The sequence below is a fragment of the Leucoraja erinacea genome, chromosome 10 (genome assembly GCF_028641065.1).
Source record: "Leucoraja erinacea ecotype New England chromosome 10, Leri_hhj_1, whole genome shotgun sequence".
NCBI lineage: Eukaryota > Metazoa > Chordata > Chondrichthyes > Rajiformes > Rajidae > Leucoraja > Leucoraja erinaceus.
In genome coordinates this window covers 15441621-15458689 of record NC_073386.1, presented here as the reverse complement: position 1 = coordinate 15458689, position 17069 = coordinate 15441621, and the positions used below count along the sequence as shown (strand labels likewise).

The window sequence follows — 17069 nt, the reverse complement described above, 5'->3', positions numbered from 1 at the left end:
GTGCTGGAGCTCAGATAAGTTTTCAGTAAACAAAGGATGAGGGTATTGATATTTTGAAACACTATTATTATTCCTAAACATTTCTAACCTTCAGCCCAAGGTCACACTATAATGTTCAAGATTCATTTTATATTTAAATTTCATAATGTTTAGCATAATTTGCAGTATGCACTTTGCCAAATCACCAAGAATGCAGTTATTTCATGTTAGTTCAAGACATGAGATTACACTAATTCCAAACATGCAGTCAAAATCAATCAGCTCTTTTCAAATTAGTAGTTTCTTTGGATCATATAATGTTACAAGAACAGATTTTTTTTCTTAAACCACCTCTCCAGCCTGCTCCCACCACCATTTAATAATTCTCTTTGCCATGTATCAAATTTTATTGTATTGATTTAGAGGCATATTTCCTGCTGAATCTTCTTTAGAGCTCCCTACTGTAGACAATACTTCAGCTGAAGGTTAACCAGTGATATTTAAAATGTCTAGCCTGGCAACATTACATTTGCATTCAATGCCACTGTAATTACTGTTTAAATGTTACTTATTTTCCATGTTATTCCACTCATACTAAATCACCAACCTGCATTAGATAGCGTTCAGTCATGATACTTTTCACATTTCATCTTTTGGAGAATTCCTTGATCAATCGGCGATGTCAGACTCGCAGACAAGAATGCCACGAAAATATTCCCAGACACTGACTCCGCTGTTGTAAGAATAACATTAGTATGTAGTACTGGCTTTCCTATTTTTCTCAAATATTCCTTTACTACAGGTATCAAAACATAATGGAACCCAATGCAAGTAGATTCCTCTGTCCATATGGTTATGACATCTTCACAAGGACACAAAGTGCTGCAGAAACTCAGCAGGTCAAGCAGTATCTCTGGAGAACATGTTTCGGTGATGTTTTAGACCATGCTTCAGAGTTATAATATTTCACCTATGATTTATATTCCACCAGTAGATGTGTGATGTCATTGAAATCTCTTAGCTTGTTGCCAATAACCTCAGCTTGTGCATTCAAGAGAGTCAGGGAGTAGAAGTTAGTATAGTTGCTATTGTTCAGGAGAAGGCGCTTGGGAAGCTGAAAGGTCTGATGGTGGACAAGTCATCAGGACCAGCTGGACTACACACCAAGGTTCTGAAAGAGGTCGCATTAAAGATTTTGAAGGCATAGGTAACGATCTTTCAATAATCACTGGAGTTGGGAGTGGTCCCAGAGGAATGGAAATTGTAAATGTTACTCGACTGTTCAAGAAAGGAGCAAGTTAAAAGGGAAACTATAGGCAGTTAGCCTGATTTTAGTGGCTAGTAAGATTTTATTGTCCACTAGACCATGTGCGGACCCGTTGGGTCCCGTTCCCCCAACTCAATATTCCACCACTCACCCAAAGCCCCCCAACTGGGACAAGGGGTCACAGTTTAAGGATAAGGGGGAAATCTTTTAGGACCAAGATGAGAAAAACATTTTTCACACAGATAGTGTTGAATCTCTGGAGTTCTCTGCCACAGAAGGTAGTTTAAGCCAGTTAATTGGCCATATTTAAGAGGGAGTTAGATGTGGCCCTTGTGGCTAAAGGGATCAGGGGGTATGGAGAGAAGGCGGGTACAGGATACTGAGTTGGATGATCAGCCATGATTATATTGAATGGCGGTGCAGGCTCGAAGGGCCGAATGGCCTACTCCTGCACCTATTTTCAATGTTTCTATGCTTCTAACTGCGCAGGCGCGGCTGACGTTTTTAAAGTTTAAAATGGCAAAACTTGTAAAATATAAGATAAATGTGGACGCATCTCACTCTCCCTCTTCAGTCCCCTATTCCTCCTCCATTATCCTCCCTCTCCCCACAACTCCAACCCCCATCTGCTTCCTCCCCTCACCCCATCCCCTCCTCCATTACTTTGCCATCCCTCTTCCCACCCCTATCCTCCTCCATTCCCTCATCACCCAGCACTCCCTCTTTCCCCTCTCCCTCCCTTACCCCCTCACTCCCTCTCCATAACCTTTCTCTGCTCCCTCCTCTCCCTTTATCCCCATCTTCACCTCCCCCCTATCCCACTCTCCTTCCTCACTGCACCCACTGCCCTCATCTACCTCTATCCCCCCCAATCCTCACCCACGCTCCCTCCTCACCTCCCCCACTGCCCTCATCTACCTCTATCGCTCCCCATCCTCCCTCCTCACTTTCCCCTCCCTCAATCCTCCCATCTCCCTCACCTCCCCAGGTTGTAGTTGTAGTTGAGGCGGGGGCTCTGGAGCCGGGAAAGGCTGAGGCTGCGGCCTAGTCCTTGCTCCGGGGCCCGCTCCTCTTCTTCTCCCGCATCCCGGAGCAACAGCTCCTGGATCCCGCACCGGCGAACTCCAGCCCAGTGGCCGGAGCATGGACCAGTCTGTGTCTGTGTCCGCTCCCCAGCAGCCAAACCCCGGGCCCGGCTACAGCCCCGTGGCTCGGCACACGTCAGGCCTCTTCACCATCCCTCTTTTTCCCCCTCTCCTCCATCCCTCCCCCACCTCTCCTTCCCTCTCCCCTTCCCTCAGTCACTCCCTCCCTCCCTGCTTCCCCCACTTCTCACCTCCCCTCTATCCCACCCCTCCACAATGAAAACTACAATGTTTTTTTTTAAATGAACGCTCCACTTATCTCTCCCCCCCCCCACGATTTTTAATGTAAATTAGATTTGGGATCACATTGTAACATCATTGACAGGCAGGGCAAGTGGAAACGTGCTTTAAAAGTGGTTTGTGTAAAGTTTAAAATGTCAATAACTTGTAAAATATAACATCAATCTGAACGAAACTTGGCGAAAGGACTCCCCAGGACAATGGTAACAATGGTAAGTAGGGCCAACGATCAATCGATCGATCACACACACACACACACACCACTTGCGTCTCCAAATAGTGGACATCCATGTACTCTCCTGAAATGGAGCATTCAGAAAATTTTGTTTCATTGCATAGTCCTTTAATAGCATGATGCCCGATTCAGATGGTTTTAATGTGAAAGGGCTAGTGGAGGATGTGCTTCCAGGGCAACAGCAGGATTTTATTTTCGATAACTAAAAAGGCAAAGTGGAAGACTGTTATAGCTCTAATGAGCAATGGACCCCAGGCCAAAGGATTTGTATATCAAGATGATCCATAAGATAAACAAAATGCACGCTACAGTGAAACTCTGATAATGTGATTTCCTATTGCCATGAATTACAATGCCTCAGCCTCTGGCTCAGCTGGTTTTATTCTGCACATTGGGTCCCTGGTTCCCACACTTCATTTAAACTGACTGAGTTCACTGGCAAATTATACTCTTGCATAAATGTGCATACTCTTACATAAACCTACAAACGCACACATCTTTGGGGTACTCATTCCAATATCACTTAAAGAACCGCAGAGCCATTTGGAAAACCAGGTACAAAATAAAAAAGGAAAGACAAAATGATCAATAAATTGGTCAAGAGATAGATTTTTAGGACAATTGTTAAGTATAACCATTTATTTGTGTATAGTAACTTTGTGGTTTTATATTGGTGTGCATTTTCAGCAGAGATTGGGATATTTACTTTGAAATTGTATAATCCTAAAGACCATATGTAGTTGGAATGTCAAACATTTGTATTGTCAGAAACCTGTCAAACAATGACCAGTTTTCTATTACATCAGGGTCCAAACTTGCACAAATAAAACTACTAAACAATGTTTGGCAGGGATGCAATGCTCAGTTCTTAGGCTCCATTCACAATAAAGAGTGTTTACCTTAATGCTAGAGTTAATCTACATCCTGTACTTTAACTAGGATATATGAAAATATTTTAAGCCTCCAATTCAATCAATGCCAAAAAGAGAATGAACTTCACCAGATGGCCATAATTAGAATCATTTTAATAGGCTCAACCATCCACTGTGCCTCAAGAACAAAAGTGCGTATAGCATCTCAACCACTTTGTTGGACATGACCGTCTGTTAAAATGGCATTGACAATGCAAACATTTAGCTGTGCTCAGATGTCTTAGATAACTTGGAAAAAATATTTTCAAGATAATTTCTCAGCTGCGAAACAGTATAATATCACAATGTATTTTATTGTGCCATGTATAAAAGATGTCTGTTCTGTCTTAATAACAATGCCCATTAAGCATGCTGAAAAGTTAATGTTTGGGAAATCTCTCAAGGACATGGAGCTGTTTATATTCTTCTTGTATCCTTCCTAACAACAAGGCTGCTGAAGATGTCATTGAATACTTTTAACCATAAGATCTTTTGATTCCTTGTAAACTCGGTTCTGGTTTCCACACAGGAACCACCTATTGAATACGAAGACTATTACTTTTATTAGGTCAGAAGACGCAGTGTTGATTATAGAATTCTAAGTCATCCTTCCCTTGCTCTTTGCCCCTAATGTGGAAATTACATACTTACTAATCCTAGTGGGGCCAAGCTTAATAAGCAACAGCACTAAACTGAAAAGTTCACCTTCAGACCTTCATAGATTTATGGTAATTGAAACAAAAAAAAATCAAAGACAAAAAAGACATTTATTGACTGTAAATCATTTCAATGTGTTCTTATTTTCCTAAACAATCACAGCAAGCCATTTAAACTTCATGTTTGCTTAAACTAATACAGTCATTTTTATAGATCAATACAATCAATTACTGTACAGACTCCTGAGATGGTTGTAGTGTAGACTGTAGGTCCCTCAGATGAAGAACAAAGATTTAAAGAAATGTTCAATTATTTTAGTGAGGGGCAAGATGCCATGAGATTTTAGGTGGATATAATTTTCCCTCTGGGAGGTGGTAATATTTAACAATTTAATAATATTTTCCTGTTAAACAATAGCACATATCATAAAAAGGATTTGAAAACTGGATGAAAAATGTACCCACCTCTTTCAACAATGCTATAAAGGGTTATTTTGTTGATTTGTTCTCACAGTTCTATGCAACATTTTCACCATCACTCGGAGAATAAATAGATGGCAATCATTTAAAAAAGGTTCACAGATAGAATGTCTAATTGAGAAATACAGTTGATTTTTCCATTCCATCTAAATTAATTGAAGACACGGCTCAGTATCATAGACAGTATTTGGAGATTGCAAAACAAATGACAACATTCTGGAGAAAAAAAAATCATAGTTACAAAAAGAAAATCAAACCCATTTAAATTAACGCTATTTATTATTGGAATATGACTGGAAGGATTGAACTAAACATTGCTCAATTTTCACATCAGATATTAGATTTTGCCCCTTAAAGTAATTGGTACACACAAAAATGCTCCAAAAAGTGAGAGTCAATGAGCATGTTTCAAACATAAATGAGGCTAATAAATACATCAGAAAGGAGAATTAAATATGTTGCGTTGTCTGTTTTCCAATAGAGCCTAAAGGGAATTTACTCAATGTCCTTAAAATGACAATTAACAGGTTATACAAGACCGAAATCCTCTTCAGAATGAAACATACATATAGAGATAGAGCTCTGATGGATCAAACATTCTTAACTACAGAACAGGTCTTGAACACACAGCATAGCCAAGCATAATTTCTTTGAAGAAAAATAGAAAATAATAGCATGAACATTTATTAAACATTCTTTTTTGTAAAATGACCAATTGGATTACAAATATGAAGTTTTATTAACATGCATTTTCCAGTTCCAACCAATCACGAATAACCCATTACAAATGCCAAGAAATTGTTAGGGTGCCTGGAACTTTGATACATTTGAAACTATAAACTAAACTCTCACTGATGGAATTAGAATTCCAAACCTATAAACACATTGAAAAATTTGAAACAAGATTCTCAAATTTAAAAAAAGTGCATCAACAAAGGTGCTCTGAAAAAGAAAATGTTCATCACATAAATGGCTGTCATTTCAAAACATATCAATTGAAGCATTTCATGAGGCTGGATCTGGGACTAATAATTTTTAGAAGAATTACAAAATTAAAAAAAACGAGAAATCAAGTGAAATTGCTCCATGAACACTATACTGAAATTGAAAAATAAATAGCTTGAATGGCTATTTTCTAAAACTGGACTCTAAGGAGGATAGAATGGAATCAACACTTCCTAACTGCTGGAAACAACTGAAATTACCATTTATATCTCCTCAATTCCAAGTTACCAGAAACAAAGGTTTTCTAACTAAAAAAAACAGCTTGGCTTCTTATTACTGCATCGTTTTCCATCAGGAAGGCAAGAGTGTTTCAGGATACATTCATCAACATAAACACCATCATTTAATTATAGTTTCCTTTTACAGTTAAATTCAACCTTTAAAATTCAGATAGCTAGTTTTACTATTTTATGTTATCACAACAGCAGATGGTATTAATACAACTTCATAAATATGCTGAACCCAAAAATAAATGGTCTGTTGCATCAGTTGTTTCAGTTTTTGGACACCAATTTGGATTACGCAACCAATCTTGCCCACATTTAAAAGTCTACTCGTCTTAACAAAGATTTGCAACTTGTGTGCATTGCCCAACAACAGTTCCGACAGTCTACACCAAACCAACAAAACAAATCAAGAACATTTTACAATGCAATTAAGTATGAATATTCCAATAAAAGTTAATAATTGAATAAACAAATATAATTTGTAGTACAGATTAAAACTGCACAGGAGTCCAGATCACAAGTGTTCACATAATATGAACAATACCTTTACAAAATCATGAAATGGTCACCACCCGGTGATGGGATTTGAGATATGTGAGAATGTAACCAGTTTGTTTTGAAAATACACATTGGCCTTCTAAAATTATGTTGCTACTTTTATCAATACTTTCCCATTCAAGGACTCAATTTTCTATTTACTGCCATGGTGAACACTGAAATAAACTGCAACATTTAAGAGGAAAATATTTTCTTTAAAAAAAGTGTCTAATCACCAGTCAACCTGTTGCTTCAGGCTTCCCTATAAATACACAAGAGTTTTAACTCAAGCACCAATCACGACCCTAGTTTTGGGCTAAATGTAGTCAAATCGTATTCACATCTTCTAGAACTCATCATAGTTTGCAGAGGGGGTTGGTTACATGGCTATGGTGAAACAACTATGCATCAGCCTTACTGTACATGTGTATCAGAAATTAGGTAAGCAATAAGTTCCATTTGATAGTCAATATGGATGTGAACAAAATTAAGCACAATTATCTGCAATATTAAAAGGTAAATGTTTTTTCTCTTCCTGACCATTGATATTTTACCCAAAGACATTCTTCATAGATCCACTCTTCGCCCCCCCTGAAACCTCAAATAAAGACATTTCTTGATCCAGATTAGTCCGCACCATACAATGCAGGAGTCCGAAGCAAGACCAAAGAATGTGCAGAGACAGCTTTGATGAAATCCCAGGATATTTGATGCTCATGTTCCAAGCAAGTGCTGTTATTGAGGCTGTTCAGTGGTGCAGAGTGGCCTTTTGCCAGAGAAATTAGAACTCAGCTGCATTCACATATCTACAATACAACCATGTGTGAAAACCAAATTTGTCCCAATTGATTTTCATAGATGAAGTTCTGAACAATTTCTGAATTACTCCATAATTGTACGGTACAGAGATGGCTCAACATAATCTCCACGATACCTGGAGTTCAAAACTCGTTGTCGTTTTGATACATGAGCAACCTCTTCTTCTGCAAATATTCCAGTGAATCGCATGTCTGATGCCACAGACTGCAAGACAAATGATGACTATTTTTAATACATTAAATATTTTGACAACAACACTCTACAGGCATAGGATATATTGCACTGAAAGTCTAAATGAGAGCAAAAATGACAAACAGCTCAGTTTGGAAATTTTCTATTTACATATAATAACTAGAATGATTAGTAGCTGACATGATGCCCCAACAAAGTAGTGGACAGTAAATCCTTAACTTTCAGAGCTTTGCAAATTTGTAGCCAATATCCACAAGTACAGTATTTCTGGTGAGGCTGCCGCATGGCTGTAGCAGTTCTTCTTATTGTGCTGCAGGCAGAATTTAGCATCACCCCGTGCTCCCATCTGCTACCTCCCACACCCCCCGCTGCCTTCCCTAGGATGGCCTAATTACATGTTTAAACCAGTGGTTCCTCTCCTAATGAGGCTGGGACTATCCCATTCTTGAAGAAACAGTTAGACTGGTACATGGATAGGACAGGTTTGGAGGGATATGGACCAAGCGCAGGCAAGTGGGACTCATGTAGCTGGGACATAGTTGGCTGGTGTGGGCGAGTCGGGCCGAAGGGCCTTTTTCCAAACTATATCACTCTCTGACTTTCTCTCTATGGCTCTAATGAGGAAATCATTGCATTTAAGGCATTTAAGCCTCCAGATAAAGGTAGCAAAAAACCCTGATATTCCACTGTCACTGGAATATATGTCCTGCTCACACCCTGGATGAGTGCCTCTGCAATGTGTTCATGTGATCTGCCACTTCTAGAGGATTGAGGGCAAATTGCCTAGCAAATTAAATCCTCAATTCACTTTGCAAATGCTGCCTTTGAAGCATTTCCCACTAGCTCTGGGCAATCAAAATATTTGCCAGAACTTGTTGCAAATATTATCTACCATGAAACTTAAGGATTTACTGTATTAGAGTTGTAAATGTACTGAATACATTTCCAATTTTGTAAAATTAGTGTTTCAAAATGAAGTGACAACAACATCAACCACATTAGTACATAGTACATATCGCAAATAGTTCCATTTGATATGTTTAAGGATCCAGCTATTTTAAGACAGTGGATAATGCCACGTAGTCTTCATTTAAGTAAAAAAAAAAGACATACAAAAAAACGAACTGGGTCATGTAGCCAACACTAGTGAGAGCTTCAAAGCTCTGCACAGCAACATTCTGAAGCCTTAGATTGGGTTGCTTCTTTCCCCAACATAATGCATTGTTTGCACGGACCACAAGTCTGCAGGTGAGTAAGGGAAGGAGACACAGTCTGACAAAAACACCAAAAACATGGAATCACATTAAGCTGTAACCCGCCCATCAACACATTAGGCTGTGACCCAAAAGAATAACTCCCGAAATAGCACATTGCATCATTGAAATAATAAATACTTACAAGCCTGGACTTGACTTTCTTGGGAAGTTCTTCATTTAGAGTGTACACATCCTCCCTTTTCACCATGAGTTGAGAAGCATCTTCAAATTCCACCTGAAGAGACAAGCAAAGTACAATAAAAATCAGAAAATGTAATTGGAATCGCAGACCCTGGAAGGATAAGATTGATAAAAAATAATTTAGCAGACTTTTGAAAGTTTTGTGAGCCATGCATCTGCATTATCGCACTCTTTATTTTCTCTTCACCCCTCTCTTGTTTGACAGAAGATACAAAAGCACCAAACCATGCACCACATGATTCAAGAACAGCATATTCCCCGTTCTTTCAGACTTTCCATTTGCCAAGGATGAATTCCCTATCTATCTTGTTGCAGCCCTTGCACTGTTATTTCATCTGCTTTATCTGTGGCGGTAACAGCAAATTCTGCACTGGTTTATATTTTGCTCCATTGGTGTACACATGTATGGTATGGTTTAAGAGGGAACTACACATCGAAGGTTACACAGAAAAGCTGGTATGCAGCAGCATCTATAGGCGAAGGAAATAGGCACACGGGCCGAAACCCTTCTTCAGACGGGTTTCGGCCCGAAACGTTGCCTATTTCCTTCGCTCCATAGATGCTGCTGCACCCGCTGAGTTTCTCCAGCTTTTCTGTGTAACCTATGGTATGAGTTGGCTGGATAGCACACAAAGTAAAGTTTTACATTATACTAGACCAAGTGAGGACCCATTGGGTTATTTTAAAATCCGTACGCACGGATACCCTGTCACTCCCTCCCTCCATAACCCCTCTCCCCTCCCTACCCCCTCCTCTCCCTCTATCCCCGTTCCCCCTCCCCCCACCCCTCCCCCCCCAACCCTCCCCCTATCTCACCCCCCCCCCCCCCCCCACAATGAAAATCACAATTTTTTTTTTTTAATGAAAGCCCGCCCCCCCCCCCCCCCCCCCCCCCCCCCCCCCCCCAATGAAAACCGCAATTAAAAAAATTGAATTATTTATGAATATCACGTTTTTTCTTTAAAAAAACCCTCAAAATAATGTTGGCTGTTAATGAAAAAAGAGGAATATGATTAAAACTGATTTTTTTTTTTGAAATCGCGATTTTTAAATGTAAATGAGATTCGGGATCCCATTGTGACGTCATTGTGAAGCGATGACGGGCAGGGGAAGTGGAAAAGTGCTGAAACGTGTTTTTTGTAAAGTTAAAAATGTCAATAACTTGTAAAATATAACATCAATCCGAACAAAGCTTGTTTCTTTTACATCCCAGGACAATGGTGAGTAAGGAGGGCCAAAAATTGTAGCGCTATCGTACACAAATTTGGCGGAGTTTTGAAAAATCACGCACTCAAACAAACAAGAGAGTTTTAGTAATATACTAGACCAAGTGGGACCCGTTGGGCCCGGCTCCCTCAATGCAATAATTCACCGTTCACCCGTTCCCCAACACAATATTCTACCACTCAACCATAGCCTTGACGGGTGGCCCGATCCCCGAACACATCCCGTTCCCCAAAGTAAGATTCCACCACTACCCTGCCTACCCCAGCACTTCCAATTCAAATTCCACATCCCCTGGCCCCACCCCCTCCCATTCAATTACTTGCTGCCAGGACCACGACTAAGTGTTCTCTGATGGCAACATTGTTGCAAATGTCAGGTGGAGAACTGTGAGATCCCATCGTGACGTCTTAGCTCCAACTACCAGCACTGAAGTGTTGAAGTGATTATCAAAGTGGATTTAGTCAACTTAAAAACGTGATAAATTGTGAAATAAAATCAATCTGAATGAAACTTGATACAAACAACCACAGGTCAATGGTAAGGCGGTGCAAACATTTTGCGCTATTGTGTTCCGTTTGGGCGTTGTACCTTGAGATCGCATGCACGCAGACAGACAGACATCCAAACAAGACGAGAGTTTTGGTAATATACGAGACCAAGTGGGACCCATTGGGCCCCATTCCCCCAACGCAATAATCCACCACTCCCCCGTTCCCCCAGCGCAATCCATTTCCACCACTCACCCATAGCCCCTACAGGAGGCCTGCCCCCCCCCAACGCAACCCGTTCCCCAACGCAAGATCCCACCACTCCCCTGCCTCCCCAACACTGGACTTAAAAAATATTCCAATTGCACTTTCCCTGCCTTCCCCAGCACATCCATTTCCACTTCCCCTGGCCCCTCCCCCTTCAGTTCAATCACTTGCTGCCAGGACCAAAGATCTTATAGAGGAGCAAGATGGGTTACTCTCACGCAAACGTGTAGTACGCTCATGGGCGGATTCATGGGTGATTATATGACCCATTTTAGCAACCAGCCCCCGCCATCTTGCTCCGCCATCTTGCTTCCGGTCAAAGATCGGATCTTTGTTTCTGCAGCGGGTAGAGGGAGTGCGCGGCCCGGGGAGAGGGAGAGGGAGTGTGGGGCCCGGGGAGAGAGGGAATGTGGGGCCCGGGGAGAGGGAGAGGGAATGTGGGGCCCGGGGAGAAGGAGACGGACTGTGGGGCCCGGGGCAGCGGGGAGAAGGAGTGCGTGGCCCAGGGCAGCGGGAGAGCGAGTGTATGGTCTGGGGAGAGGGAGTGCGCAGTCCGGGGCAGCGGGTGAGGGAGTGCGCGGCCCGGGGCAGCGGGAGAGGGAGTGTGGGGCCAGGGGATAAGGCCTAGTGTGTGTGAAGTTGCGGGGAGGTTTACAATGTTTCTTATTTAATGTCCCTTGTCTAGTCTAAATAAAGTTCATCATTGGATCAGAAGAAATATAATTGTGTGTGTTATATGATTATATACATTTATATCACATTCATGTATGTGTGTTTAAAAACATTTTATTCTTTAACAAGAATTAACAGAATTATGAACTAACAGAATTAAGAATCTAACCCTATATCACGCACAAAAACGTCCCCCGCAATGTCAATTACCCTGTGAGTCGGGTCGGTTCCGGTTACTACAAAATCAACTCAAACACTGCTTGTGAGCCATTTAAAAATAAATGATTTAAAATATATTAAAAAAAGACAATTACCAGAGTCAAATGTTATTCTTGACAAGAAGTATGAACTGACAGAATGATGAATCTAACCCTATATCACACACACAAACTGTTCATTGATTACACTGCGAGTCGGGTCGGGTCAGGTAGGCTCCGGTTACTAAAATGGGCGTGGAAAAATGCCCAGGATCCCCTCCGTAGCGTACTACACGTCAGCCCATTGTATTTAGCAGGAGTAGCCTATCTTGCTCCGCTATAAGATCTTTGGCCAGGACCACAACAAAGTGTTCCATGATGGCAACATTGTTGCAAATGTCGGGTTGAGGACTGAGATCCCATTATGATGTCATAGCTGCAACTGCAAGCACTGAAGTGTTGAAGTGATTATCAAAGTGCATTTAGTAAACTTAAAAATGTGATAACTTGTGAAATACAACATTAATCTGAACGAAACTGGATACAAACAACCACAGGTCAATGGTGTAAGGTGGTGCACATTTTTTTGCGCTATTGTGTACCATTTCGGCGTAGTTCCTTGAGTCTGCATGCACGCAGACGTCCAAACAAGACGAGAGTCTTAGTAATATATAGATAGATATCGGTACATGTGACATTAATAAACAAATACCAAGAGCCAATAGATAAACTATTGAAAATGTTAGAATGAAATCTTATTCAACATGGTTAAGATTTTGAAATAATCAATTGCTCCAAAGTTAACACCAAGGGAAAATCTTACAGCATGTTTGGCATGTTTATGGTGCAGTGCAGGAAAAAAACTTTCAATGCAATGGACTGATGTTAAGCAATCAATCAATCAAGATATTTCTGCTACTGATACCTACACAAACAACTACCTGCATGAAGTATCAAACTGAGTTTTGCTATTAAGGCAATTTACTTTACATTGTTTTGTACCTGGTAGAGCTGTATAACATGTGATGCGACAAATTGGGCTCCATACACTAGTCCATCAGTCCATGTGACTTGAACCACCTCTCCTTCCACAGGGGGCCCCAAACGAAGACAGTCACGACTCTAAAAAAATTAGCAGTAATTGAGAGTCAATAATTTATATTCTTAAGAAATTCAATGTTCATCCTTGGAAGAATCTGACCACATAACAGATTCCAAATAGTCATAGTATGCAACACTGAAAGTAATGCAATTAATGCAAGACATCCACTGAGAAAAAAAAGAACATATTTCAAAATATTAAGGAAACAAATGAAAATATGTATTTATTTATGCCTTTCAAAGACTACAAGTGTATCAATGTGTACACTTTTATCCATGTTATCTGTTATCTTCGATCATCAGCTGACCAACGACCTGAACGAGTTCTACTGCAGGTTCGATAGACACTCCCCCCAATCACCACAGCGCATCGTTCGATCAGCTGAGAAGGTTGTTGGCTGCAACCTTACCCCCATCGACGAACTGTATACTACAAGGGCCAGGAAGTGAGCGGGTAAGATCATCTCTGACCCCTCTCACCCTGGCCACAAACTCTTTGAAGCACTTCCCTCTGGAAGGCGACTCCGGACGGTCAAAGCCGCCACAGCCAAACATAAAAACAGCTTTTTTCCATGAGCAGTGGCTCTACTCAATAACCAAAAATCTGTTGCCACCTTTTGCTCTGGTATTATATTTAATTCTTTGCATATTTAAATTATAATGTTTTATTTTTAATTGCCTATTTTTAATTGCCTATTGTATATCGTGTTGTTACTTGCGAGCAAAACACCAAGGCCAATTCCTTGTATGTTTCCAGACTTGGCTAATAAAATTTATTCAATTCAATCTTATACAATTATCATAGAATCATAGACATAGAAATTAGGTGCAGGAGTAGGCCATTCGGCCCTTCGAGCCTGCACCGCCATTCAATATGATCATGGCTGATCATCCAACTCAGTATCCCGTACCTGCCTTCTCTCCATACCCCCTGATCCCCTTAGCCACAAGGGCCACATCTAACTCCCTCTTAAATATAGCCAATGAACTGGCCTCAACTACCCTCTGTGGCAGAGAGTTCCAGAGATTCACCACTCTCTGTGTGAAAAAAATTCTTCTCATCTCGGTTTTAAAGGATTTCCCCCTTATCCTTAAGCCGTGACCCCTTGTCCTGGACTTCCCCAACATCAGGAACAATCTTCCTGCATCTAGCCTGTCCAACCCCTTAAGAATTTTGTAAGTTTCTATAAGACCATCTATTCTAGGACCAAATCACCTTAAAAAGAAAACATTAATGTCCTGCTCAGGCAGGTTTTCAATAAACTGTGCGAGATTGCTTAATGACCATCACTACCTTGTGTTGGATGCTAGGTCACACTATTTCAGTCACAAGCTATTTTACGAAGTAATATAACCACAACCTACCACAATGTCCACTGGATACAAGTTGTCACTGAAGGAACCATCATCAAAATTTACTTCATAGAAGGTTTCTTTACTCAATCCAACCACCTCGCATTGATAAAAGCGCCCATTCTTGTGTTTGGAGATGACCTTCTGACCAACTTCAATCTCATTCAAAGCTGATTTAGAGCACTGTGGAAAAATTAAGAAAATCTTTTAAGGATTCCATTGATTGCAACTATTCAGGATGTGATGACAGATAGCTTTTGTGAAAGGATTCTTATTGATACTGATCAGATAACAGGTCAAAATTATTAGCAACTGCCATGACTTAGTCCCTTTATACCAGCTTTCCTTAAAGCTGCAGTCATGGAACAAGGTTTTTGGGCACTGTGAAAAGGCGATTGAACAGGTTTGATAAAGATGAAATAATTGGGAGGATGAGTTGGAAAAAAGGACTTACTTAAATGTCAAAATTACATACAGGATGAAATGAGGGAAATAAATACTGCAGTAGGAGAAGGTATAATGAACAAAGAGGACTGCAGATGTTTAAAATCTCAAACATTTTTTAATGAAATAAGATTCCATGGGTTAATTTTTAGTGGTTCAGTAATGACAGAACTCATCTTTCTTTTGTATGTAATGATAATTAAAGAGTTAATCACAATGTAGCAAGTTTTGTTTAAGAAAGGCAAGGCAAATCAATCAATCAATCAATCTTTATTGTCATCTTGCAAAGCAACAGTTGTACAGTGCAAAATGAGAAGACGTTTCCCAGGGAATACCGGAGCATCGCACATGAAACTTAAAACATTTCACACATAATAACAGTAAAAACAATCCAGTCCCTGATGACACAGAATAACTAGTTAAAAGCATGTAAAACAGCAACATTAAAATACAGTACAGGTGCACAACCTTTTATCCGAAGATCCAAATAACAAAAAGCTCCCAATAGCGGACATTTTTTCAGTCCTTGAAGACGTTCACCGAGGGCGGCCTGCAGAGGTGACAGCGGAACCTCCGGTCGGTCCTCGAAGAAAGGGGAACTAAATCCCCATTCATAAAAGAGGTGAGGGTATATTGCGCAGGAGGGTTAATAATTGACAATCTGCTGCTGCCTGCCCGCTGAGTTAAAAAGTTCCCACGGTAGACTCACGATACACAGTGTATCGTGAGTCTTGCGTGGGAACGTTTTAACGGGCAGGCAGCAGCAGATTGTCGCTCCCTTCAGTTTCACCCCACCTACACCCCTCTGCTTCCCGGCCATGTGTGTGACCCCTTCCCTCCCCTCTCCAGTTCCCCGCCCATTGCACCGGTGCGGGGGCTTTGCACTGTCTTCACGTCGGCGATGCCAGCCAGGTCAGTGCCAGTCACCGGAGACGTCAGGACCAACGGGACACCGACCCCCAGGCCCACTGCAAGCACGGAGATCCCAGAGACCCACAGCCAGCAGCAGCCCAGCCCCGTTCCAACTCCAGAGGAACACGCTTCCTGTAGGGACAGAAGCTGATGGTGTGCAAGGTACGTCTTGTTCTTGGGGTTGCAGATGAGGGGGCGCAGCTCGGGCTGTGACGTCTCCGGCCACCCCCCTGTACAGGAGCTGAGACTGGGAACTGTGCCGCCCTTGCAGGTGAGCAGGAGAGTGGGGTTGTTTGCAGTTGCAGAGGGAGGGGGCAAGGGCGGTACAGTTCACACTCAGCTCCTGTCCAGGGGGGTGGCCGGAGACGTCAGGACCAACGGGACACCGACTGCAAGCACGGAGATCCCGGAGACTCACAGCCAGCAGCAACTCTAGCCCAGCCCCGCTCCAACTCCAGAGGAACCCGGGTTGCGGATGAGGGGGCGCAGCTCGGGCTGTGGACGAACTGCCACTTGTCGCTGTAGCGGCCTGTCGGGGAGTGGGTTCCTGCTGGCATGATTCCCGACCCCCTCCTTCTCAACGCTCCTATCCTCCCGCAACTTTAGCCCTGGCCAAACTCCCCACACGCTGTGAAACTCTCCACCAGCGGCGCTGTCCTTTTACAGCCGCCTCCCATCAGCTGCCAGCAAAGGGGGATAGATTTGGCTATCCCTTAGTACAGCAACATCATTCTCGATGTTGCTGTACTGAAGGATAGCCAAGTCTATCTTTCTTGGCTATCAACCTAACAGTCGTCCTCCAAGACGCAGGTAAATTTTCGTGCCTTATTTTTGGGGGAAAAGTAGCGTCTTCATTGCCGGGAAATATGGTATTTAAAACATATAGCTCAAAGAAATTTACTTACCACATTATTTGTACAAACTCGATTCTTCTCTCTTTGTTTCTTAAGATAATACCAATCCATGTTTGAAAAACCCGCATGTGCAGTAGGCAGCAGCACATGCATGCAGTCCACGGCGCAAAGGCAGAATTTCAGCTACCTTCAGCTCCCCTTGCCATTGATGACTTGAAGCAGCGTTGACGCATGTGAGCTGCACTTACTTTTGTGTATTACAAGTACTGCGGATGAAAGGCACGGGATATTTATGCCCACCTAAGAGATCGATCTCAGGTAGGCATAATTCTCCCGTGCCTTTACTATTTATATTTAATAATTACCATTTTATAATTTTAGTCATGGTAGGCACTGCTGGAAGA

The 17069-nt window shown here is 41.7% G+C and overlaps 1 protein-coding gene across 3 annotated transcripts in view; it reads right to left on the bottom strand.

Annotated features, from left to right (window-relative positions):
* Positions 1–4525: 4525 nt before the first annotated feature.
* Positions 4526–17069, bottom strand: part of LOC129700811 (lysine-specific demethylase 4A-like) — a 77388-nt gene continuing 64844 nt past the window's right edge. For all 3 annotated transcript variants that reach the window (XM_055641532.1, XM_055641531.1, XM_055641530.1), the window contains exons 19-22: positions 14468–14638; positions 13004–13123; positions 9092–9184; positions 4526–7705 (exon numbers count right to left, since the gene is read on the bottom strand). In XM_055641532.1, the coding sequence (XP_055497507.1) occupies positions 7565–7705; positions 9092–9184; positions 13004–13123; positions 14468–14638 (525 nt within the window). In that variant the 3' untranslated portion in view covers positions 4526–7564. The remainder of the gene's footprint in view (positions 7706–9091; positions 9185–13003; positions 13124–14467; positions 14639–17069) is intronic.